This window comes from Diorhabda sublineata, chromosome 4, assembly GCF_026230105.1.
Source record: "Diorhabda sublineata isolate icDioSubl1.1 chromosome 4, icDioSubl1.1, whole genome shotgun sequence".
Taxonomy (NCBI): domain Eukaryota; kingdom Metazoa; phylum Arthropoda; class Insecta; order Coleoptera; family Chrysomelidae; genus Diorhabda; species Diorhabda sublineata.
The window spans coordinates 23,081,719-23,109,250 of record NC_079477.1 but is presented as its reverse complement, the minus strand read 5'-3'; the positions used below and the strand labels follow the sequence as shown (position 1 = coordinate 23,109,250).

The following is a 27,532-nucleotide window of genomic DNA, read 5'->3' as shown; positions in this document are numbered from 1 at the left end:
GAATGTTTTCAGACAGTCTAAAAGTATTTTTTGTAATGTTTTACATTGTTAAACGTATTTGCTAAATAAATGGTATATTTTAAAATTATCTTCTTTTTTTTATCATTGTTCACATTTCTGATGCATACAGAACTACTGGTCTGGTATTTAGTAACGTATAAGTCTCGTTGAATTTCATAAACCGTCAAGAGATGTCATAACGAAATTTATTTTGTAGGAACACCAACTGAATTATGTCAATTACATCGAGATCTGGTTCAAATCAAATATACTATGTATTTGTGAAATTCGAATTAAAATCGTAACTGAAACATTGAATACTGCATGGTGTGTTACCCATACGGAGTATTCACGTCCATCCGCCATCCTACTATCCTGCGTAACGAAAGTTTATTGACCCCCCTAGTATGCAAATCCCCCCTACTGCCTTTAATTAAATAATTTCGACCTACGACTCACATCTCTATGTATAACTAATATTATAAACAACATACGATTCAACGTACGCTGGTAACTGAAACGTTAACAATATTTTTTTTACCTGTATCGAACTAGCACCTGTTGAATGTTCTTAACTCTGACACTGGCCTTTTCAAGGTTCTTTAATTGGAAACCCGGTAAAATATTCAATTTTTTTAAGGCGCGTCCTCAGTCTATTGCGGATTCTTTGTGTGACGTGTTAGCATTTTCATCGAGAAACTTCTGGTGTGGAAAATTTTACGTGGAAAGTGTATTTTCACGAGAAAAATCATTTTGGATAATATGAAAGATATTTTACATAATTATGTGAGTATTTTTGTGATTTTAATACAAATACAAGGGCACAAATAAATCCAAGGAAAGAAGGATTTTTAGTGTAATATTTACGTACATTTCCTCGGTTTTTTTTTGATGTCTTAACCTCGAAAACATAATAATTGTGATTTAAAATAAGTTTTTGTTTGTATTTACCCAAAAATGAAAACGATTTTCTTTATAAAAGTGTTAAAACTAATAGTTTTTCATAGAATTTTGATAAATTGTTTCATAAATATGGGGAAAACTAACAAATTTTTCATTATACGGAATACGAGAATCAAAAAATCTATTTATAGACTACGTAAATTAATGACCAAACAATTTTCTTTCATACATATTTATGTTATTACATCGCTGGATGGATGGAATTTGTTAGAAAATCGATCTGAATATTCATTTTCACGCGTTATCAATACAATTTTAAGTTTCCTTTTAGGGCACAATAGAAACGATGAGGTGAGAAAATCGTTAGGGCGGCGCTAGATAATTCACGTCAATATCGATGATATTTTCGTGGAAAAACTGTTTGAGATATTCGTCCAGCATACGTAAAACCATCAAAAAATTGTATTTCGTAAAATTTTCTCAAAAAATAAGTAGTTAATCTAGTCCAAAGAACTATCTGTCAAAAATGTCATTTGTTATTGGTGATAAAAGACCATCTATTGACGGAAAAGGACAACCTGATATAAAAAATGATTAATTATATTATTATTCATATTACATCACTCAATAAGTCGTGTAATTGACACACAGATGGCGCTGCAATTGTCAAATCTGTATTACGTTTATGACTTACCGACTATCAAAAGACTATGTGTAAAATTTCATGACATTTCGATTAGTCAGAAAAAAGTGATGGAATATTGTTCATAGTCTATCTCCAAAAGGGACAGAAAGTAAAATTGGCCTCATATGCTGAAGAAAAAACCACGAATCACATTTCGAATTCCTTTCTCATCCTTCGGATAGACCCGATCTGACATCCAATGACTACTATAATGTAAGAGGAATGGTGGAAAAAATCTCGATGGTACTGTAAGGGATTTACAAAATTTTTATTTATCTTTATATTATGGATTGTTTTGGCTTTCTTATACATCGAGAATATTTTGTACAAGATTTCACATCTTATTGTTCTGCTTCCAAAATACGTAGACTCCTTCCAAATGAGGCAATTTTTTGGGGTTATTGTGTCTCTAGGTATTAGTACTACTCCTTCAAGCTACTTAAGCCTTTTAGAACATTCATTATGAATCTTTTAGTTAGTCTTAAGCCTGTTGTATTACTGCATCTGATTCTTTGGCTATCGGTTCAGTTCGTTGCATCTCGTGAGAGCACAGGACGGTTCTGGTCCAAGGTATGGAGTCGTTGCTCTTTTTTTGGCAAGGCTGTCCGCTACCTGGTGGCTCGGAAGCCATATTAGGGTTACTTTGGTTTTGCTAGTTCGTTCACACTTTCATACTAGATTGGATATGCACTCAATAGCTTTCAGTGCCTCCAATGTTCTCTGAGAGAATGTAGATGTGCTGTTTAGAAAGGTTTCTATCCAAACACTCTTGAGCACATTTGTTTATAATTAGCAACTCTGCCTGAAAAATTATTACTGATGTTCCTAGAGATATAGAAAGATTGCATTTTGGTCCAGGAATGTCCAGTTGAGCTGAGTTTCTTATCCATATCTTTCTTTTGCTCTTCCATTCCTTTCCATTTTATCCTCTTTGTTTCAAATGTTTTTCCACAAGCTTGATACATATATTTCTTGGTCTTCCTCTACCTTCAATTACTTAGTATTATTGCATCTAAATATTCATGTATTTTTGTTGCCAATTTGTCTTGATGTTATGTCTCTTTTGAAACAGGTAAGCAATCAACGCAACGTCTCCACCTATTCGGATCTTTATCAAAATATTAAGAGTCTAAGAAATAAAAAACTGAAGAAATTGATATTTATATATTTCAATAAACAAATTTATTTTCTAAATTCTTCTACATTGCTTTTATCGTTGTATTCTGATTTATATAACGGTTTTTAAATATTTGAAATATATCTTCTCTACTTAGTTTGTCAAAGGCTTTCTCCAAATCTATGAAAAATAAATTTTCATTATCAATTCTCATGCTAGTACTAGGAGAATATCTTTGATATACCGAGGTAGTTTGATTAAACGTATTTTCATCTTCTTTTCTGTACAAACGACGCCCTAAAGGCGTGATAATATTTCATTCAATAAAATTATCGATAGGTATTCGTCTTCTAAATTATTAAATCCATAGTTATCTAAATATAGATTGAATCTCGCAGTAAACGTCGTAAATTCAATTTTTCTCTACTTCTCCCTAATATATCATTTGTCTTCAAACCCCCGAGGGTTATGTATGCTCATTATATTTCAGTCACCTCGTTTTTATATCTTAGTCTACTAAATTCACGACACGGAGATGTATTCTATGCATAAACTGACCTTATCAAGGCAGAAATCATTAATAAAAATCATTATTTGTTAACTTTCATTTGATTACGACTGACTAATTTTTTTATTCATTTGCGACACTAATTGTATGCTTCTGTAAAACATAATAGTCACCCGGACTACCACAGTCAATTACCCTTGAACGAATCTTCCGAAAAAATAAGATGATCAAGGCAAATCAAAGACTTGAGGATTCATCGAAAGGTTTAAATTGAAAACCAAGCTCCATCTCATCATAAACTCGTCTTTATATATCGGTAGATCTAAAGATAGTTTAATAAGAAATCATAAACGAGACCACCAAGAGAGAAATCTAAGGTGTAGTACACTAGAAATACAACGTTCACGATTAGTTATGAAGACGTCAAAAAATTCACGAGCTGCAGTTTAAACATCTGGAAGAAGAAGAATCAAGAAAAATTTGATCCTGTTGGCAAAATCTTGAGTCTTGTTTCAAGTCGTATTGAGTCGACTAAAGATTTGTCTCTCCTATATACTCTTAAACTTAAGAGCTTCGAAACAGAAGGAAAAAATATTAAAGTGTTTGGTATTAAAAAAAGAAAGAGCTGGACAGTTTTACTAATCCTATAAGTGAGAGAGTTAGCACTAAAGCAGACTTATGATTTTATTGGATAAGATCATTCTTTAACAATGTATTTTGCAACGAGCGTGAAAATTTAGATGAATTACCCTTTCAATAACATAAGAATCAATTTCTGCAAGACCAGAAAGAAAACAAAAAGTTACTCTTGGACTGTGTATACACTTAAGTCGCACGCTCGCGGTCAAAAGTCTCTAGCAAAACATCTGTAGCTTTATAATTAATAGACTATGTTGTTATTGAAGAGAAAATATCAAATGAAAAGAAATTTTAAACAATGATTATAATGAACAGTGGAGAAAATACAAGTTTTAATTCGTCCAAGCCTATAGTGCAAGATTTCCGAACTTTTCTCTTAAGTTGGATAGGATTTGAGTCCGGGTTACGCGCTGGCTAATCCATAGCGATAATTTCGACATCCTGTAAATAATGCCGCACGGAACTCACAGTATATGGCCGGGCATTGTTCAACACTAGGATGAAACAGTTTAGGCAACGACATAATCTCCCCAAAATTCTTCTATGTATCGGTACGCCGTTAATACCACCGTTTCTTCCAACGCCAGTTTCAATAGAACCAACTCAGCTTTTGCTTTCACTGAAATGCCTGCCCAAACTATCCAGGAATCTTCACCAAATCTTCCCCTGGGTCTTCTGTCGACCGGTTCTCTTCTTTTACATCCAAGCTCACTCTGCTTTCGGCTGAGAAAATAACAGAGCCCTACTACTCGGTGAGCTGGGGATAATTTGGGGCCAGTAGCTGGAAACAATAAACTGATTCATGTTTAGACACTGCCCAGTAACCGCTTCAGCAGCTTTACGAAACAATAATAATTACTCACGCTGTATATAAATTTTTTATTAAACAATTGTAACTAATATTAGACAGATGAAATAACCTTTATAAAGGTTACTATCGTGTATATCGTGATGGTTTTATTACAAAACACGATAACTAACACACGCTCTCGCAAAGTTGATAAACGACAGCGTTGCCAGTTGCATAAAGAGTTTTTAAATCAAAGTAGAACAGTGGGTATTTGAAAAACGCTTTTACAGGTGCTTTGTTTCGTCAAGTCACGTTCTTTAATGCACCTGACAAGATCTGTATGCTAGTAGGTAGCAATTTTTTTTCCTAGGCTGTTTTTAATTTCACAAAATCGACTACTCCGCGAAAAACATGTGCAGGTAATGTCTGTGTGTTAAATTAACATTCGCGTCGTGCTGATTACGAAAAACCGACGCGCCTAAATCTTGGCAACACATCATACATATATCGGTACGTATGGGAATTGAAATCTAGCTCTTAACTTAAATGATAATTATTCATTTTCTTACATGCAGTGTAATTTTTTTCTTTTCTTTATATCAATTTCTATACTTTCCTTTTTATGTACAGAAACCATTAGACTGGTTTTTCTGGTCAAAAAAAAATAAAGAAAGGGCCGTGCTAATTAGGAGAAACGAAAATTATTTCAGCAACCACTGACATTTGTCCGTTTACGTAAGTTCTAATTACTTGATAAATAAAAGCTAGCACAGAATGCAGTTTTTGACTACATAAAAGAAAAGATGAAAAGATTTTCTCGATAAATGAAGTTTTTGAAACGATGAATGGCATTTTTCGAACTGGATTTCCTTAGGGAACATTTTAATTAAAGCTTTAGACTGTTTGAAGTTAAAAATGAGCAGTAATAGACTTTATTAATGTATCGATATCTTTGAAAAGTTTCATTTCAAATATCGATAAAAAAATCTGAGTCCGTCAATTAAAAAGAAGCTCTTCTCATTTTTCTACCTTCTAAGGTAACTATTTGTTAGCTATAGCTATAGTTTAGCTCAACGTTCAGCAAGCTCTTAGATATCTTGGTAAAGATGGAAATGCCGATGAGATCTCAAGCTGGTGGCCGACTTTTTTCTCGTGGTAATCGTAGCAAAGCATCTACAAGAGATTAAATTCACAGTTGCCATTACTTTCGAGAGGATCAGCCAATGGATGGTCACGATTGATTTTAAATAAGCCGAGGCAGTACTAATTACTAGTAGGAACCAGCTGGAAACGATCAAACTACAAGTCAGGGCGCATAAAATAACATCCAAGCCTTATATTCGCTTTCTAATTGACGTTCAGCTCAACTTAAAACAGCAGAGTCAGCACTTGAGCTTATTTGTTGAAGAGAAAAGTACCCTCTACTAGCGAAAAGGTTGTACCAAGCAGGAATCACGAATGAGATAGCAAAAAGTGGAATGATTTGGAAAATATCCGTTTTATTCCACAAATAGACACCTGGGTTAACCGTGATGAAGAAGAAGTTAATTATTACTTGCGCAGTTGATACCAGAGCATATTTTTTTGTGTGCTCTCGTTTTGATTCGTCTCGCAGTACTTGGGAAACTGTTTTAAAGCAGAAGTGATCTGGGTAAGCACCACGCTGTCATCGTAGTCAGGGACAAGCTTTTTCGCGGCAGAGGTCCTCAAAAAACTCCTCTGTTTAGACAAGGATCGAGCTAATAAAACAGGCAGTTGAAGAAAAAGAAGAAAATATTGACTTCAATGACCTGAAGAAAGAATTAGATTACTAGATACGTTCTTCGCGAACTAATATCTAAAGGCATTGTCGCAGGCAGATGTCGGACGAGATTAACTATTCTGAATCCACTACTATGAATGGAAGTGGTTACCCATTGTCGAACAAGGAAAAATATTTGTACCTCTTCACTGTGGTAAAATCCAAATGTTCTAAGCAATATTTTTGTTTCAGGTCGACAATATGATGTCTTGTTCTCTTCCAATCGTTCCAGGAATACAATCACTTCCTTCTTTAGCTGCAGCTTCAGATTTCCCCATACACATAGGCATTAAGGTGAGTTTCATGACTTAAATCATCTTTTATCTGAGTTACTTGAATGGTAATTTCTTTATACCTTCGTAAATTTCAACAAATATGTCGTTCGTGACTATATTAATTATCATACACACGCCTTTTTTCCGGAAACATCAATTTACTTAATTAATTTTAAGGCAACACGCTCAGTTATAATTTTTATAGATATGTATAAAGAAATGTCTTAATTTCGCCCGATATCCATCTAGAATAGAAACATATACCAAGTTTATTATTCCAAATCAAGTGTTGAGATATTTATTTCAATTGTTGAGGATGAAAATAATCACTTTTAGAAATCATTAAACCCCTTCATACCTTTCTAAAATTGTCACATTTCAAAGAAACAATAATTTCCGAACCTGTTTCGGCCCCACCGCGGTGATAAATCATCGGACTAGTTTCTGCGTGAGACTTGTCGTTTGTCTACCGATCTCCTTCATCTTCATCTGTCATTGCTTTATTCCGAAACGTATAGAAAGGGGATGTTATTACGAGGCACGGAGTAGAAATTATTTGGGAACAGACACATGTATAAATTTAAAATATTATTATTATTACTAAATTTTTACCAAGAAGACAAAAAATCATGAGCATCGGCAGTTAATTACGTATTCAGCAGAAAAAGTCAAAATTTCAAATAAAAGAAAAAGAGGAAAACTGAACCAAGAAGAAGATAGAAGGGAGGAAGTGATAAAAGTTGATCTCGTGGAGGAATCAACACATTAAGAAATCTAAGAACCGATAGAAATTTTGAAAAACCATTAAAGCGTATAAAAGAATGGGATTCCATGAGAAACTATATGCAGAATTGTAGCCCTTAATGCCTCAATTTGTCAAAAGCCTATCTCATATTCAGCAAAACAGTAGAGCAGTAATCTTTACTCTCCAGAGCTTTGCTTAAGTTCTGCTTAAGTCTGTGGACTAAATTGATGGCAGGACACCCATTCCTGTGAAAATGAGTAGGAAAATTAATATTTGAACATCTATAATGCAACAATTATCGAAGGATATCGTTAACAAGTACAATAAGCAGTGTATATACAAGAAAAATAAGTACTAACATACAGCAGGAATATACTAATTACAAAGAAATAGAACAGAGTGTGTATAGAACTGGAAGGTCTTGTACAGACAACGTGTTCTCTTTAAAGCAGTTGATAGAGAAGAAAATAGAAAGAAATAGACCAGTACGCATTATGTTTATAGATGAATCATAACCTCATAAATACCATCAAGAGCTTATCATATAAAGATATGAAGTCTGCTGTGAAAATTTTAAATAAAGTATGGAAATCCTCCATTGTCAACAAAGGGGTTGCATTTCATCAACACTTTTCGAAATATATATTTCAAAAGCTCTAATAATTTGCAGATGATCTGGTAATAAGGACTTGACAACTTTTTTTCAAAATAAAATGAAAACCATTTGAGATATTTCAAAAACTTCATTATCGTGTTGAGTACGTTCAAAACATTTTTGAATGGAACTCGACTTCGCTCATATGGCCACCGCGGACACGTTTACAGCGGTTGATTCGTTGGACCCAATTTTCCGTGACTCGGCCACACATTTCGGCCGAAACGGCTGCTATTTCGCGTTCAATAATGGATTTGAGCTCTTCCAACGTCGTGGCTTATCAGCATAGACCAATGACTTGACATAGCCCCAAAGAAATAAATCTAGAGGTGTTCAATCGCACGAACGAGGCGACTGGTCCATTTCTTGAGATAACACGCTCATCAAACTTGTTCTTCAATAAATCGTTTGTAACGTATTCTGTGTGGTTTGTGGCGCCGTCCTGTTGAAACCACATGCTGTCAAAGGATATATATTCCAATTCGGGTCAAAAATAATCGATAATAATGACGCGATAACGATCACCATTCACAGTAACGTGGCGACCACTCCAAACAGTTATCTTTTGTGGATAAAGTGGATTTTCACCCTCCCAATACCGCATATTCTGTTTATTGACAAACCCATTCAGCCAGAAATGAGCTTCGTCACTGAAGATGATTTTGCGATGAAATTGATCATCTTGGCGCATCTTTTCCAGAGCTCAATCGGAGAACGTACGTCGCTTCGAATGGTCCATCGGCTTCAATTCTTGAGTGAGCCTGATCTGGTATGCGTGTCTCGGCGATGCCCAACTCTTGGAAATCATTTGTTATGGACGTTTCAACGGCAGCGATATTTTCGACCAACCCGTAGTCTCACTGGCACGGCAACATTACACAACGAATATATAGACTCAAAATTTTTCACTAAACTTGTTACTACTTGTCTACTAGGTCGAGAATTACGACCGACGCTCTTAAAGTAGCGGCCACCGACTCCCAATTTCTGTAGTAAGATTTGCAGACGTTGTTCGTTCGTGTACATCACCATGATGAAAAGGTTATGTCTACTGAATAAACTGACAGTGACAGTTTGACGTTAAGTGAAAAGGTGCGTTCACAAACTACATTCAAAATTGTCAAGTTTCTATCAAAACCCTTGTGCAAAAGACAGAGATGACTTAGAGTACATGGCACATAAACTAAAGTGGATATATAGAAAATGGGAACTGGAGATAAACGTGGAGAAGACACAGTACGAGTGTTTAGGAGAAGGTACAACGAATATACAACTAGAGAAATACGTTTAACGAGGTGTGAGAATTATAAATATCTAAGAGTTATTTTTAACGAAGCTGATGATACAGAAGGAAAATATTGAATAAACAGAGTTAGAATTAGAATTAATTACTAGATGGAACATTATGCAATCTACAATCCAAAAACAAAAAATGCTCATGCTATCAGTTTGGTGGGATTACAAAGATGTTATGTTTTTCAGGCTGCTTCTAAGGAACCAAACAATCAATTCTAATGTTTAATGTCAACAATTAATGAAACTGTATGGAGCCATCAAAGAAGAACGGTTAAAATTGTGAAATCGGAAAGGTTTAGTGTTCCACCGTGATACATCTTTGGTAACTCGTGGAGTTTGGCTGGGAAATGACGATAACCTTCAATCACACCTGGTTCAGTTGTTTGCTGATAAGGATTAGAAATTTTATGTGCGCGGAATATCATGAAGCTAAAAGAAATATGGTCATTGAGCATAATGAAAAGTTTATAATCACTAGATGGAATACTATGGAATGCTGGAATAGGAAAGCAACGAAAAACTGTGAATCTACAATCCAAAAATAACAAAAAATTCTCATGGTACCAATTTGGTGGGATTAAAAAGATGTTGTGATTTTCAGACTATTTTCAAGGAACCAAACAATCAAATCTAATGTTTACTGTTTAAAATTAATGAAACTGGATGAAGCAATCAAAGAAAAACTGTTAGAAATCGGAAAGATTTAGTATTGCACTATGATACATCATGGGAAACTATTGGAGATTGAATGGGAAGTGACGATGAACTTCAATCGCACCTGGTTCAGTCGTTTGCTGATAAGGACATGAAATTTTATGAGCGCGAAATCATGAAGCTGAAAGAAAGATGACAAATAGCAAAATAGAAAATATATAATTGATTAAAAAGTATTCTTTTATTTTATTTTATATTATTTTAATCCCAATGAACCTTTTTTCATTAGACAATTTCAAAAAATTTGTAGTTCGTAATAATTCAGTACCATATCAAAAGAAATTCTATATTTTTTGATTAGAGCTTTATGTTTAAGTCAACTTATTTTGAAAAATATAGAGATAGTCGACAGACATTGATGTTTTTTTTTTTTTCATCTATACATTATGAAATTATGGAGACCATCAAATATCAGAACACTCTTTTAACTCGCACAAATCTCATACGATTTTTTTGCCGATGCGTAATTGAAATAGGATATGCGAGTGAACTGTAACTCTAATAGAAATTCGGAATAAACATAGAAAAATACCCATAAAACACGAATGCGAACCTTTTCGAATTGGCATTTTTCAAGTGGATTTCGAGGGGAATTTTTTTATTTTTATGCAACTTTTAAAACCGATTTGGATTACAATACATCGATGGCCGTTTTTTTTCTATTTGAAAACAAACATAGAATTGAATTACTGACATTTTTGCTTTTGTACTATTAACAAAAGGTTGAAATCACATATTTTTGTTGTGATAAAGACGAAATTTGTTATTGCAAAAATTGTTGAATTCATCGATAACGTATACAAATATTTTACTATTGTTTATTGTACTAATAGTTACCTGACTGATTCATAGACAATGTACAGTATGAAATACCTTTCTAATTGACTAAAAAACATTCTCGAAATTACGATAATCTAATTAATAGATAAATGTATGAACAAGATCATAAACACCGCTTAAGATCGAAACAGTTTTTAAATGAAGTTTCAATTAAAGATAATTCAACAACAACAAATGGAAATAATAAGTATGGAGGACTTATGAACTACGAAATTGAGGATTTAGAAAACACAATTAAAACAAACTGAATACATTATTCACACGAGAGTTTCGATAACCAAGTTATCTTCTTCAGAGAGAGAACTTAAACAAAAACCTAATGATTTGATTTACTTGTTTTATACTGAACTTTTTCCACAATTAATTCCAGCAGGGAAAAACTCTTTGACGGGAATATTGACATTGAATTTCAATGCTTTCTAATGCATCCGAAAATTTATTATTGGATACATTTTACATGATTTTACCTGATTTTCCGATCCGTCCATATTTCAAATGAGCTATGTGCTCTTTAAACCGGACAATAACGGATCTCTTAGTCTGTCCAATATACTTTCCGTCATAATCACCACAGCTTATTTCATATATACCATTCTTTTCCAAATTTTGTTTTTTCCTTAGGTTTATCCAAAAATTGTTGTAATGTATTGTTGGATTTATAAACCAATTTAAAACCCACTTTGGTAAATAATCCTTCCAATCCTTTTATATAAAGAGGATTGAAAAGTACCAGAGCAAATTTTTCTTGTTTTTCATTTTGGGTTTGGAAAAAAGTGGTTTCACATAGATGGTAAACAATGATACGCTTTAAAAGAATGGAAAAAGGGTACAAGGAAAATCACAGAATGGTAACCGAGCGATAAAAGATTGCCTGGTAGACCAAACAATAGATGGGAAGATAGGTAAAATCTGGGAGAACGTAATCTGAACAAAAAAATGAAGGACAGGAAGAGGTAGAGGACAATAGTCGATGGTTCAAAAATATGTGATAAGCTGTAATTGAATAGGGATAAAATGTAGTCTGACCATCCACAAAAATACGCGGTCACAAGCTGCTACAAATCTCAATATAATGTATAGACTTGTATAAATATCAAAAAAATAATATTTTTTATTTTTTAACCCCTCCTATATGTTTTCCGTGATCATTTTTCTTCGACATGTTAGAATTTACGTTCCGACCAACTTTAACAAATCATTTTGAAAAAAAACTGAAGTTGTTTGAAATATCAATTGTTTTAAACTGAGACCCCAAATCAAAATAAAACTTCGCGCAAAATAAAACGTAGGTATAACTGTCCATGAAAGAAACATTTTCTGTCTTAACTAAAACTCAAAAAATTAACTGTTACTTATAATACCTTGCAACTGAAGATGTTTTTTAAATATTTTGTTTTCTGAGTTTCCCTCCGTTATATCTAGCAATAGACTGCAATCATGTTAACATCCCATCTTTCTTGATAATGTTTTAACACACTTTTTATATATTGATGAAATCTCCGATTTTTATAAAAAAAAGTTCAAGTTTTAGAACGTGGACTTTAACCACATCTTGCATGCTAATTTCTTGAAGTTTTCTAACTAATCCACAAAAACTTAGCGCCTTATTGTATTACCCAGAACATTTTGAACAACTTTATTTTAAGAAACCCGTACTTATTTCAAAGTTGATTTCTTCAGTACCAAATATCTGGACCAAAAAAATTTTCCCTCCTTTAAGTTTGCTTTCTGTAACTCATAAATATTTGAAACACTTTCTTTGCTTTTTCAAATTGTTTCGTGAGCCCAAGTTTTATACATAGTAGACTCTACATTTTTCATTTTAAGTTCAAATTATTGCGTCAAATTCTTCCTTATTCAGTACAAATTTTAGTTGTGGCTATTCCATTTATATGAAAATGAAAACATTTATAGTTTGGCAAGTAATAAAAAATTTCGCCAAATGAAATCCATTTATGGTTTTGGTGGTTGATTTTTCCAAGAATTTTCTACTAAATGTTAAATGTGAAAGGCTCAAAAAGAAAATCGTTTAAAAGAAGGAATAGAAGAAAGAAAAATGCATGCGTTTTGCTTTAGAATAAAATCTCCGACAGTAAACGAAGATGATGAAGATTTCTCTGAACTGAGTCGTCGCACATTGTGGAAACTTTCCAATGAAATAGTTTTTCGCTGCGAAATCTTTCCAGAAAGTCCATTTAAATATAAATAAAATCAGAATTTTTCAATCAAAATTGAAACAAAAAATACGAGGATAGTTCTAGAAGTACCTGGCCTGACCTAAATATGCGGCGAGGTCTAATCACCATGTAGAGCTCCAGGAAAACCAAAACTTTGAAAAGAAAATCATTTGAAAGAAGGAATAGAAGAAAGAAAAATGCATGCGTTTTTCTTTATAAAAGAATCTCCGACAGTAAACGAAGATGATGAAGATTTCTCTGAACTGAGTCGTCGCACATTATGGAAACTTTCCAAAGAAATAGTTTTTCGCTGCGAAATCTTTCCAGAAAGTCCATTTGAATATAAATAAAATCAGAATTTTTCAATCAAAATTGAAACAAAAAATACGAGGATAGTTATAGAAGTACCTGGCCTGACCTAAATATGCGGCGAGGTCTAATCACCATGTAGAGCTCCAGGAAAACCAAAACTTCGAAAAGAAAATCATTTGAAAGAAGGAATAGAAGAAAGAAAAATGCATGCGTTTTTCTTTATAAAAGAATCTCCGACAGTAAACGAAGATGATGAAGATTTCTCTGAACTGAGTCGTCGCACATTGTGGAAACTTTCCAATGAAATAGTTTTTCGCTGCGAAATCTTTCCAGAAAGTCCATTTAAATATAAATAAAATCAGAATTTTTCAATCAAAATTGAAACAAAAAATACGAGGATAGTTCTAGAAGTACCTGGCCTGACCTAAATATGCGGCGAGGTCTAATCACCATGTAGAGCTCCAGGAAAACCAAAACTTTGAAAAGAAAATCATTTGAAAGAAGGAATAGAAGAAAGAAAAATGCATGCGTTTTTCTTTATAAAAGAATCTCCGACAGTAAACGAAGATGATGAAGATTTCTCTGAACTGAGTCGTCGCACATTATGGAAACTTTCCAAAGAAATAGTTTTTCGCTGCGAAATCTTTCCAGAAAGTCCATTTGAATATAAATAAAATCAGAATTTTTCAATCAATAGCTTCAATAGCTCTAGAAGTGCCTGGCCTGACCTAGAGATGGCGTTAGCTGCTTGAAAAATACCAAAGAAGTCAAAGATCGCTCCATCAGCGGGCAAGGTCATGGCGTTGGTTTTTTGGAATAGTTTTCATTCGATTTCCATCTTGAAAAAGAAAAAATTATCAAAGGCGAGTATTATTCGAAGAAATCAAGCAAAAACGGCTAAAAAGAAAGTTTTGTTTCATCAAAACAATTCACCAGCTCACACATGTTGTTGCAAATGCCTATTCGCCAGATTTAGCCCCCTCGGATTATTTTATGTTCCCAGACTTGAAGAAATGACTCGGAGGTAGGGCCGTAGTCAGAACCAAAATTTTAGCAGGGCTATTAGATTTTTTACCAGGGCCCATATTTTCACATTGAAATATACTGATATTTTAATTTTAAGGGACGATTTACGGACGAAACATACACCGCCATTAAATATGTTTTTTCCCTAAGAAATAAAACTATAATAATAATAAACATAAATCTTTACGCCGCCGCGCCCACCGCGTCTTAACCTACGCGGCACGCGGTGGTATGGTGGTCGGCATGGCACAGGACAGGACTCTACCCGTATAAAAAAATATATACATATAGAAAATAAAACTTGTGAAGTCAAATGACTTGCCGAAATTTTTGACGCGTGCTTATAGTATTTTTTTACCAGGGCTCAAATTTTTTTTACCAGGGCTCTGCCCTGGCCAGCCCCCCTCTAGCTACGGCCCTGCTCGGAGGTCAAAGATTGACGATTCTTATTATAAAAAAGGTATCGAACAATAAATAAAATTTTATAAAGATGTCTTATCTGGGTGTTGTGGTAAAGATGTTTATTGCGTCTTGCTTCTATGAGGAAAAACAAACTCTAAGGGGTGCAAGAAGTCAAAACAAGGCTTCCTAGCTTAAAAATATTGTAATACTAAATTTTTTCATGTAACCAAACATTATGATATTTATCAGAAAAAAACTGATAGAATACGTGAAAAAATAATTATAAACCACAGAAGTTCAACTTCAACAACAACATATCTCATATCAAACCTTTTATAACTAACTTTTACGTGAAATATTTTCGAAATATAATTATATCTACATGGTAATCGAGTTTCTATGTATATATATATATTTATAATATACAAATTATATAGTATAGGATCCCTGTGGTTTACTAAAAATTAATACATCATCTTGCTTTGTCGGCGAATATAGACCCCGAAGGAATAGAATAACAAAGCCCACTACCGAATTTGCGGTATATAGCATTACCAGTAACTGAGATAAATTATTAAATTTAATAATGGGGTTGTAAGCGGTTCATACACAAAATCCCGACGTCGGTACACGCTTCAACGTTTTAACAGTCATCGGGACATAGAAATTTAGGCAACTTCTTCCGAAACTCCACGGCAAGTTTTGACCTTATATGAAACGGTAAAGTATCTCTTAGCAACCCAAAATTGCGCCAATTAATTTATCGATCTTATCATATACTTATCAAATTTCAACTGTTAAGTCCAATTTCGAGTTACATGAAGTTGTATAATAATTTATCGATTATATACATGATACTATTTATAAGCTAACATATTGTATACACACTCGCGAGCAAAAAAATCGACAACCCTGAAATCGCAAGTCCCTAGCAAAAAAACTGAACACGAAATTCGGTAACCACGCTTTTCATGATTGTTTACTCGAGCAATCGAGTGTTCAAATCCATCAAGAGCTCAGAAAAACACGAGAGGTGCCTGGTTAGTCACAAGAAGACATAAAGCAGCTAAACTTGAGTCAAAAAGAACAGCTACTGGCCACTAATTAACCCCACCGAGCAGCATGTTCACGAGAGAATACGTGAAAAAATAATTATAAACCTCGGAAGTTCAACTTATGGTGTTCAAATCTACCGAGAGCTCAGAAAATCACGAGTGGTGCCTGGTCAGTCACAAGAAGACATAAGGCAGCTAAACTTGTGTCAGAAAGAACAGCTACTGGCCACTAATTAACCCCACCGAACAACCTGTCTTCGATTTGCCAGAAACCACGTCAATTGGACTGACCAATTCCAATGAGTTTAGCCCGAACTTAAATCCTATTGGGAATTAATGAGATGAAGTTAAGAGAAGGAATAAGAATCGAACCCAGATCTCTTAGCTATGCTCTAGAAGCTTTACCAGTTAAGTTATTCTAGAAACACGTATCACATTTATATTGTAGTCATCTACATAAGAGACCCACCAAGAAATATTAGCGTCCATCTTATCGTAGAAAGCCATTTCGAGCTTATTAAGAAAATGGGGAGAAAAAGGAATAATGGAAAAGGTAATGCGCATATTTAGAAATTTTAATTTATCACAAAACGTCAATTACGAGTCTTCAATCAAGCAAGGATGGATTGAATATGAAGATACAGTTTATATTGAGCCGAATGTCTACCTAAATTGAGAACAAAGGTATTTCGATGCATAGTTTATCATAATTCCAATATATTAATATTAATGATAAATAACTTACCTCCCTTACTATACGACATGCTTTACCCTCCATGATGAAGAGGGTAGCGAGTTTTGGCATAATAGATTATAAGAAAAGTAGAGCGAGAAATGGATCTCTCAATTTATTCATTAGAAAAAAAATTGTAAGTAGTAGTAGAAAAGTAAGATGAAAAATTTCACTAACAAATAAAAGAGAGTATATCAAAATATGAAAATTATTAAATGTTGAAGTCAATCGCTAATGAATATATTTGAAAGAAATAGTTGCAAAGAACGTTTTAGCCCAAGATCGGGGGATGGAGATTTTTCAGTTTCAGTTATTTTGGTTCAGTTTCAGGACATCATTGATTGTACTACGATTTCGGTATGCAACTAATAAGCTTCTCTGGTTCATATTTTTAGTCCTTGTATCTGTATTTTTACAGCAAAGTGCACAGGGTTCGAATGTAAATCCCTCATTGCTTATCGTCAAACTTCTTCGTCAAAATTACTTTTGCCAGTAGATCTGAAGCTTTTCATTAAAATGTGTTTACTTGATATGCCGTTGGTTCCCTAGACTTTGTTGTAAAAAGCAATAGTGCTGAATACTTGTGTTGCCAGCAATTTCTTTTAAAGCTAAACAATTCTTTAACATTGAGAAACGACTTCATAAACTAGAAGAATATATAGTTATAGTTCTTCCAATACCAATTGCAGAAGACAGTTGTTATACGAGGAGCAATTAATATTTAATGAATACGGTAAGCATCTAACAAACCATCAGTTCTAGTGGACTCATCATCTTCATTGTTTACAAATGAAAACATCGAATCGTAAACTTGAGTATTTCTATTAGCCGAAGCTGTATATACACAATTTCCTCGAGATATTCCTGCCATAGAGCGAAAGGTTCTTTTATTTTTTGGTTGTATCTTTGAATCAAGACGACTTGTACTAGAAATGATGTGAATTTGATGTTTTCTTAAGCTCTAACATTGAAGGGTTATCTGGTTTTTTTGGTTATATCCATCCAGGACATGTTTCGAAACGAATTGCACCAGGAATGCTATGCATTTTATAACTCCCAAAGTCCTGAAATTGAAGGATTTTTTGGTTGTATCCTTCTAAGATATGATTCAAGACGACTTGTTCAGAAAAACTGAAAAAGAGAACAGGATTTTGATATTAGAAGTAATACAGGAAAAGGTAGTAGATTATCCAGCATACAATTATACCAGTTTAAAAACATTGCGTCAAGTTTTATAAGAGTATGTGGTTTCAAATACAAAAAAACCTCTTTACAACCCTTCATAATTCAATCAAATGGTAACTCTAGTTATCTGACCACCATTATTATTATTATTATTATACTGGAATTAAAATGTTTTTTCCTTTCGTTTTCGTACAACGAGGACTCAGTTCACGTCTGGTACCCTGCTTAAACCAAACGCCCATGTTACATTTTACTCGTCTATTTCCACCTTGTATCGAATCAAACAACGACGGTTCTAAAATAAAGTAGACTTACCAAGGTAATTCAAGAATGTGTACTGAAAGAAAATTTTTAATAGATTATTAAATAAATTTAAAAAATTTGTTTTATAATCCATTTGCAATAACTATAATTGACAATTTCGTTTTATAAAGATGAGAATTGTTTCGCGAATGATTACAATGTACAAATTAAACGTTATATTAATCATAAAACCTGAACTAGACAAGGTAGTCATAACGTTAATAAATTCAAGTTAAACATCAAGGTTTGAAAATTAATCTTTCAGCTGGTATGCAGAATTATATACTACTTGGAAACATTATTTCGTGAATTAACGTAGAACAGTAGGTATACTACACTCCAACTAAAGTAAGAGATTCAATCTGTGGAAGAGCGCAACAATTCACTGTAAACTAATTAAAATGGATTAAATTCAATTGGCGTGATTAGGGCGAACCTTCAAATTGAGAAATAAACAGACAACAAACATCTTTCAAGGTATGTTGTTGTGTAAATAATTTACGATGGCTCTTCAACTTCTTAAGCGTTAATCTTTAGCGTATTATGAAGACATAATACTAATTCAAGTGACGAAAAGCAAATCAAATACGTGACGATGAAGGTGGACCATTTATCTTCATTGTCTTGTTTGACGTAAGGAGAAGGAGTAAATATATAAAGGAGAGGAATGAATAGAAGAAATGTAATTCAGGAAATTGCTTAATGTAGAAGTATCACTAGAATTTTTCTGCATTAAATACTTTTCAAGACAAATTAGACAAGGGAACCTATGTAATTGATAATTCTCAATGCCCTTACATGAAAGGATTTTTGGTTGTATCCTTCTAAGACATGATCCAAGACGACTTCTACTAGAAATGCTATGAATTTGATGTTTGCTAAAGCTCTAAAATTGAAGGATTATCTGGTTTTTTTGGTTACATCCTTCCAGGACATTATTCAAAACGAATTGTACCAAGAATGCCATGTATTTGTTTCATCTAATACCTTAAAATGAAAGGATTGTTCGGTTTTTAAGTGTATCCTTCTAGGACAAGATTCACTACAAATTAGACCAAGAATGCTATGCATTTGATAACCCCCAATGCCCAGAAATGAAAGGATTTTTAGTTGAATCCTTCTAAGACATGATCCAAGACGACTTCTACCAGAAATGCTATGAATTTGATGTTTGCTAAAGCTCTAAAATTGAAGGATTGTCTGGTTTTTTTGGTTACATCCTTCCAGGACATGATTCAAAACGAATTGTACCAGAAATGCTTTGAATTTGATGTTTCCTAAAGCCATAAAATTGAAAGAATTATCTGGTTTTTTTGGTTATATCTTTCCAGGACATTATTCAAAACGAATTGTACCAGGAATGCCATGTATTTGTTTCATCTAATACCTTAAAATGAAAGGATTGTTCGGTTTTTAAGTGTATCCTTCTAGGACAAGATTCACTACAAATTAGACCAAGAATGCTATGACTTTGATAACCCCCAATGCCCAGAAATGAAAGGATCTTTTGATTGTATCCTTCTAAGACATGATTCAATAAAACTTGTACCAGGAATGCTATGAATTTGATGTTTTCTAAGGCTCTAAAATTGGTTATCTGTTTTTTTTTGGTTACATCTTCCCAGGACCTATAATACCCTAAAAGGAAAGGGTTTGTTGGGCTTTTTAAGTGTATTCTTCAAGGTAAAGATTCGCTTCAAATTGTACCAGGATCCTGTGCATTTGATAATCTCCAATTCCCTAAAATGATAGGATGGTTTGGTTTTTTTTGTTGTATCAACATAGGGTATGATTCAAGACAAATCATACCAGGAATGTATGCATTTGATAGCATTTAATGCCCTAAAATGGAAGGAAATTAGACCAGGAGTGCTTTGTATTTGATAATCCCTGATGCTCTAAAAAGAATGTCCATGCACTAGAAGACGACGCAGACTTTAACATTAACATATTTACGAATTTGCAACAAAAAGTTAAAGAAGCGGTAGAGCAAATATATTATAAATTTCGGTATAAAAACATAATTTTTAATAAAAAGGAACCGTTTTCATTCGACATTCGTTACCGGTTGAATTATTTGTCCGTAAAAATATCTGGAATACATCCGTTTTTTTTTCCGCTTCGCTCTGTATTTTATGCTCGACAAGGGATTGATATCGAAAAGCTCATTTCCGTTCGCTGACCGTCTTCGCTCTATTCAAGGATGAAATCGTCGTCAGCTTAACGTCGTCTTTCGCCTGTTTCAACTATCCAAAAATATACACTGGAAATACAGGAATCGGTCAAAAAAACGAAAAAATATGGAGAATAGTTCTCATAGCATGTTTTTCGTCTGAGTGTAGTATACAGAATTTCTGTTTTATTTCTTTCTATTGTCGTTGTGTGTTACCAATATCCTACTGAAACAATATGAACATTTTCATCTCGTATTTTCCAGATAAATAGTTTTTTGAGTTGTTTACATATACTTGGTTAAAAAATGGAATTGAACCAGCATTTTCGTGCGATAATTTTCTATGACTTTCGACGTGGACGTAGTCGCATATTGCTACAAGTTGAATTTCGTGATGATCGTTCAAACTCGGCTGTTGTACCAGAAAACATCGATGATGGGCGTAAACTGATGTCGAGAAATCGCAATGTGACCGGGCGATTGAGGCATTAGTTTTACTCGCTTACATTCAATGAACTTTTGGCATATTTAAGACGAGCCAAATCCAACAAAAGTTGTTCGCACACGAAGCAAATGGTCGCCTGTTTTTTCGTAATAACTGCACATGTCGTCACTGTTCTATTAGATCAACGTAGAGCTGTCAAATCTGCATGAGACATCAGCATTTGTTCGCTAGAAGTATTCGAAAAAATGAGGGATCACATCAGCTCAAACGAAAACGTTTTTGAATGATCTAAGCATCGAATTGATGGGTGATCCGCCGCACTTGACACCCAATGATTTCTTATTTCACTAGATCTAAAATAAATTGCGAGATCAAAGTTAATCTACATCTGATGAAGCGGTTCAAATGACATGTTTTGGAGGTACCTCAATTTTAATGGAAAGATTGCTCCGGAAAGTGTATTGAGTATTGATTTCGATGGGGAATATTTTGATAAACAATAAATCTGAATCCAATAATAAATATTTGTTCCTCATTGCAATCCTCGCACTACTCACCTACTGGATGTGTCAAAAAGAGAAAGTATTTACAAAAAAAGGAAAAATGTGCATTAATAAGGACTAAATAGTAAATTTTTGAAATAGAGTAGGTTCAATGTCAGTCCTATTGTACGACACAAAAACAGTTTATGATTTCCAAGTGATTTGGTGATAAATTTATGTTTTAAACTGTTCGCTTTTAAATACAACAGTCACGGTAATGAATCAGGGAAAACTAAAAGAGAAACAACACATTTAAATGTATATCGATTAGAATAAATCGTTTTAGTACGCTTCTCATATATAAAATTCAACTATCAAGCTTTAAAAAAAACAGTTTCAGTGTAAATTTTTGTTGGAGTATACAATGAAACAAATTCTCTATATTTCAGCATTTTTGACGGGACTTCAGAAACCACGGTCATCACGCCAAGACATGAACGTTAGTTCTTCCAATATCAATATTTCTATTAATTTAAAGAAATAAATCTCACCTAGCCACGCCATTGCTTATCGCAGACTAGTCTAGCAGGACAGTTTCAGCCAATAAAAATGCATTTATGTTTACGATTCGATGTTTTCATTGGTAAACAGTGGAGATGATGAGTCCACGTGGACTGACGGTTTATTAGATGTTTACCGAATCTCATACGGGAACTAAACATTATTTCTCATTATTAATTTGGTATAAGTGCTGTGCGTGATTATAAAATATTGATTGTTCCTTGTATAACTGTCTTCTGCGATTTATATTGGAAGAACTTTACCACTGCGTCATCAGCTACAATGTAAGATATAAATAAATAAAGGTGTGGACGAATTGCATTATTCAACTATTTTAGCTTATGAAAAGCGTGAAATAAAGTTGATTTTGTAGCACGTTCTTTAAGTATTTTCAAGCTTAAGCGCTACAAATCAATGAAATTCAAGGTATTTTAAAGATAGGGGTAGAAAATAATTATTATAACCTCAAAATTATTATAACTGAACGTTAGTAACTATTAGATGCAACCAGATGGGTTACATTCTTGTTAAATCATATATATATATATATGTAGTATGTGTCTTTAATGTCTTTAATGAAAATTCAAGAGAGTTTTCCAGTACAGATGATAAATGAAAATGATTGTTTTCCGAAAGGCGAGATAAAACGTGAAAGCGCGTTACATATTTTAAAGCGCCTCTCAATACTAATTAAAAAGTTGGAATGTGGATTTTTTACCTTCGAACTCAATGCGCATCGACGTGAAGATTATGTGTTATTAAAGGAAAACTTTTCCGAAGCGTATACGTGAAAAGTAACTCAAACGAAAAGCCGCGAGAACGTGTTTATAATAAAACAACAAAGTATCTCTTGAAGTACGGTGGGATATTGATGTTGATTGGGGTATAATTGATTGAGTTTAGTGAAGAATTTCATTATATATAAAGTATATAAAGGGAAATGCGATTTTTGACGTGAGACGTGAGAGAACGAAAGGATAATTGTAGCAGTTATTATAAGTTATATATCATTTGGAACAGGCAATGTTTGATTTTGATAAAACAACTTTATTCTTAACCAAATGCGGCCGCTTTTGCTTGATTTATTCACTAAAACATTGCAATAATCTTGCATAATAGTCGTTGTGAATATTTTTTTTTGTTTCAAGATTGTCAATGAAAATTATTCCACGCGTATCCGAAGAAACCGATGCCATGACCTTGCCTTTAGATGAAAAGGTCTTTGCCTTCTTTGAAACCGATTCTCCCTTTTCAATCCATTGTTTTGATTATTCGTTTGTTTTGGGTGTTCAGGTGTTAACCCACGTTCCTTCGCTGGTTATGAAACGGCGCAAAAATTTAGCCACATTCCTGTTAAACATTGCCAAACATCTTAACGACGCTGTTTTTGTTCCAACGCGACACTCATCTTGTGCACAGCAGTCTCATGTCGAAATTTTCAGTTAATATGCGATGTACTGCACTTTTTGAAATGCCTACTATGTTTTCTAGCTCGCGTATTTCCAATTGACGATAATCCAGTACCGCTTTGTGGATTTTTTTCAACATTTCTGGAGTCGTCACCTCATTTGATCGACCACTGAGTTGCTGGTCGTCACAGATCTTATGGTCTCGTCTAAACTTTGCTACCCAATATTTTACTGTTGATAACAAAGAAGTAGTCTCACCCACAGTAGAATCTAGTTCAGCTATTTACTATTTATGGCTGCCAAATAAATATTAAACAACATGGCGTGTCCACACTTGTATGTTGTATAGATTGTGTACTTTTTAATACACTGGTATTTTAGAAGCAACTACCGCCATCTCTAAGTCAGGCCAGGTACTCCTGAAACCATCCTCATAGTTTCTTTTAAGTCTATACAGATTTTGTAGCGATGCTTCAATCTTTCCAATCCTTCCAAATAATGTTGAAAATCTTTCTCCTCAAAACAGGCGTTTACGTATGCGTCTGGTGAAAATCTTTCTTCTGTTGAAATTTGAGATGTTTAACAGGATAAAGTGGTTTGAGAGGGTGCGTAGCCTTTATAGAAAAGCAAGACACCAATCACAATATTCTGGATTTGTCTCGAAACTTCAAACGCAAAAGTAAAATCAGCTAAGTTAGCTACCATATATATGATAGTTGAGTTTATAGTTCAATCAATGATTAGAGGTAAATATTTTTATAGATTAGTGGAAATTAGAGAAAATTTGTACAGTTTTTAATTCGTCAACGACTATTAGCAGCGAATTGAGATAAATAAACAGAGTTTAGAGAAAAGAAAACGAGAATATTTTCTCGGATTTATTTATCATCTATAAATGTCCAAATTTATACTCTCGACGACAGAGCCTATAAATTGGAGGAGATTGCTAAAAATTTAAATTAAAATATCAGTATTACGGACTTACAAGAAAAGATGTTCAAAGAATGGATTACAATTTAGCTCTAACAAACGATATTCAGCATCCTTTCAAAAATGGTGTAGCCGGGCAGACACTCTTGGCTGGACGGATTTTTACATCTTCACAAAAATATCTTGTCAACGCAACGACCTGCCGGCATGTGTTTTACTAGGGTGCTAGGATTCAATAAAATCGATGTACAAGGGTTCTCAAACTTTTTAGAAGCTGAATACGACGAATGTTTCCACCTCATCGAATATTCAAAATCGACGAAACAGGTATTTCTATTGTTCAAAGCAAAGTTGTGGAAGTTATTGGTAACGACGTGGATTCCTTGCGTGCGTTATATTATCGCTTCCACAACGCGTATGATATTGGTTCAGCCGAAGCTGAAGCATATCTGTCCGCCTTTAGGTCTTTCGATTCAACGAAGAAACTTCTACAGCTTCAAAAAATTAGGAAAAGCCATAGCAAATATTATTCCAGTAGCTCTCCAGGTAAAAATTAAAATTTTCAGTTAAAATGACGCGTTCTGAGAAGCAAGCACCTTCTGAAAGACTAGAGAAAAAACAGATGAATTGTAACTTTTATTAGAGAAGCTTAATTCTCCAGAGATTGTTGCCATCACCTAAATATAAACCTAAATTCGTTGTCTTGCCAAGTTACTGAGTTATTGAAAATAAAAAATGTTTAAAACTTCATTTTGTGTAAGTACAAATCAGCTTACGGTAGTATAAGTAAAATAGCCCTTGGAAACGACATAATCCCTTCGGAATTGTTTCCTTTAGACCGCCATTGTTTTTAAAGAGTCGTAGCGGCTATTTATCATAATCTCGTGTTCGCCTTTTCTGAAATCTATTAAAACAAGGAATGTTTTTCTCGTCTTATCCGTTTTTTTTTTCCATTTTATATATATATAAATTGATATTTTATGGTCTCTAAGGCCAGAGATCTGGTTAAAGGTGGATTTGTTGATGTAGTTCGTTCCGACCGGACAGACGAATGTGTCCACGATCCAAATTGATTTTGCCTCTGCAGAGATTTATTGCTTTTATTGAGATAAATTTCCACTCGGCGCCCTACGAACGGTCCTTTTTATTCTATTTTATTTTTCGTCGCTACTGTACTCAAGGGTTATATTTATTTCACTCACTCAAGGGCTTATATATGGCGGATGAAAATATGCCTCGGAAATATTTTATTTCGAAATTACGTTGGGTTTTTGTTAAACGTAAATTTTTATATATAGCCGATTCTTTCCCATGTAAATTATATAAAGCTAAAAGCTTTCGAAAACTTAAGAAGGTAGCTCTTAAACTTTACGAGGGGATACCGAAACTTTCGTAAAAACGATAAAATAAATGGACTAATTTTTTCTTTACAAAACCGCTTTTAATTCAATGCGTCTGATTTGTCCACTTCTGCTTCACTTACCATACAACTACGAATAGAATTTTTGGGACCATAAATCACCTCGATCCAGGGAGTGATACGAGGGTCGTCCCAGAAGTACAATATTCATTAACTACCGATTTCATTTCTTCGTTGTTGGAAAATATTTGACCACCGAACCATTTTTTTAAAGTCTGGGAACAGAAAATAATCCGAGGGGCTAAATCTGGTTAGTAGGGTGCATGTGGTAGCTATTCAAACTATAATTCATTGATTTTGGTCATTGAAATAACGAATGTGTGAGTTGGTGCATTATCTTAGCCAAATGCGACCGTTTTTGCTTGATTTCTTTGCTTACACATCGCAATGAGCTCGCACAATAATCACCGTTTTTCCTTTTTCAAGATAGTAAATGAAAATTATCCCACACAAATCCCAAAAAACTAACGCCATGAACTTGCCTTTAGACGAAACGGTCTCTGCCTTCTTTGGAGCTAGTTCTCCCTTTTCAACCCATTTTTTGTATTACGTTTCATCCATGGTTACGAAACGGCACTTCATTTATGTGAAACATCAACAGAAAACTCTTCATCGACGTTGTATTTGTTCCATTGTAAGCAAACTCAACATATATCTCGTGCAGAGCTTCATTATGTCCAAATTTTGAGTTAATATGCGCTGTATGACACTTTTTGAAATGCATACTATATCTGCTACCTCGCACCCTTTGACTCGACGATAATCCAGTACCGATTTGTGGATTTTTTTCAACATTTCTGTAGTCATCATCTCATTTGGTCGACCACTGAGTTGCTAGTCTTCACAGTCTCGTCTAAACTTTGTTACCCAATATTTTACTGTTGATAACGAAGAAGCAGTCTCACCCAGAGTAGAATCTACTTCAGTTAAACTAAACTCTACTAAACAACATGACGTCTTCAAATTTGGAACACACAGTATTACAATAACTTTTTTGAGAATAGATAAAAAAGGTCTTGATACCCTACTAATTGATAATTTCAAGATGCTGTAATAATTCAGGGGGGGGGACAGAAATTATTTACAAAGAAATGTTTCCCTTCTCATCATGATAAATGGGTTTTCAATTTATGTGAAATTGAAAACATTTTCAAATGATTCTAATATAAAATTTCATTGATTCCTAAGCTCCAATTCCAATCAATTTTTTTCAAAATAATCCTTTCCAGATATTTTTCAATTAAAATCTACTAAATAATTTGAAGTTACTCATCAATTTTTTCATCACAAAAATTTCGGTTTCATAAATGTTTAGAATGTGGACCGATTTATTCCAATGACAGGCTTAAAATAATATATTTTTTTAATTCAGTATAAATAGAGACGCAATAACTTTTAGGACTCTATCATGATCAGTAATAAAAATATACGAGGTGAGAATAAAAAGAACTATCAATGAAATTCGTTTAGCATCAGTTATATGGAAGAAAAAGACAGAAAATAGTGGAGGAAAATAATGCTTAGGAGTGTAAAACATCATTTAAGTCGAAAATCAATATAATGGATACAACTAAAAAACAATTGCTTGAAATATTGTTTGTATAACAACAATATTCATCGACATATATTTTTCATACTGCCCCCGTAATATTGTGCGTACGAAAAACTAATGCGTAAATGTGCAATGAACGCCTGCGAGGTGTATTTATAGTAATGAAATGATAATCTACTGGTATGCGAAAAATTTAGATTCTAATAAAGGTTGTTGATGAAATTGAAAATTCAATTCATATGTTCACTGTGGTTTTCTTGTATGAAATATGAAAAAAGACATCATATAAATTGGCATTTAGAACATTCAAGATGTTCATATTCAAGAATATTCATTAATAATTCAATTTTTACCTGTATATCTAGCTTAGTTATGAAATATATAAATAGATTAAATATT

At 33.7% G+C, this 27,532-nt stretch overlaps 1 protein-coding gene across 4 annotated transcripts in view; it reads left to right on the top strand.

Moving 5' to 3' along the window:
* Positions 1 to 27,532, top strand: part of LOC130443402 (polypyrimidine tract-binding protein 2) — a 431,147-nt gene that overhangs the window by 191,504 nt on the left and 212,111 nt on the right. For 2 of the 4 annotated variants that reach the window (XM_056777995.1, XM_056777994.1), the window contains exon 2: positions 6,636 to 6,737. In XM_056777995.1, the coding sequence (XP_056633973.1) occupies positions 6,645 to 6,737 (93 nt within the window). In that variant the 5' untranslated portion in view covers positions 6,636 to 6,644. Of the gene's footprint in view, positions 1 to 472; positions 787 to 5,096; positions 5,153 to 6,635; positions 6,738 to 27,532 lie in introns of those variants that run through there. The other 2 variants (XM_056777992.1, XM_056777996.1) reach the window with 2 other exon arrangements.